The sequence below is a fragment of the Buceros rhinoceros genome, unplaced genomic scaffold (genome assembly GCF_000710305.1).
Source record: "Buceros rhinoceros silvestris isolate BGI_N320 unplaced genomic scaffold, ASM71030v1 scaffold16432, whole genome shotgun sequence".
Taxonomy (NCBI): domain Eukaryota; kingdom Metazoa; phylum Chordata; class Aves; order Bucerotiformes; family Bucerotidae; genus Buceros; species Buceros rhinoceros.
The window spans coordinates 1,721-2,136 of NW_010398454.1; the positions used below are offsets into that span (position 1 = coordinate 1,721).

At 57.5% G+C, this 416-nt stretch overlaps 1 protein-coding gene across 1 annotated transcript in view; it reads left to right on the top strand.

The window, feature by feature from the left end:
* The window catches only part of LOC104489002 (cytochrome P450 4B1-like), a 12,585-nt gene that overhangs the window by 168 nt on the left and 12,001 nt on the right, over positions 1 to 416 (top strand). The window contains 1 exon segment of the mRNA XM_010131114.1: positions 1 to 22. This exon segment is cut by the window's left edge and continues 14 nt beyond it. Within this exon segment, the coding sequence (XP_010129416.1) occupies positions 1 to 22 (22 nt within the window).

Here is a 416-nt window from a genome sequence, read left to right on the forward strand (position 1 = left end):
GCTCTGCGGACACGTTCACGAGGTGAGGGCTCTGCACGGCCGGGGGGAAGGAGGGACTCCCCCACGTCGGGACAAGTGATGCAGCAGGGACTTGTCCCTGTGGTCCGGGAGAATTGCTTCTCCCAGTCCCCGGGGGAAGATGGACATCCTTTTCCTCAGCCATATAAACTTGTTTCTCAGGACGAGAAAGACATGGGCCTGTTGGAGCGGGTTCAGAGGAGGCCACAAAACTGATCGGGGTCTAGAGCACCTCTGCTGTGAGGAAAGGCTGAGAGCACTGGCGTCGTCCAGTCTGGAGAAGAGAAGGCTCTGGAGAGACCATAGCGCAGCCTTGCAATACTTAATGGGGTCCTGTAAGAAAGATGGGGACAGTCTTTTTAGCGGGGCCTGTTGTGTCAGGACAAGGAGTGGCGGGT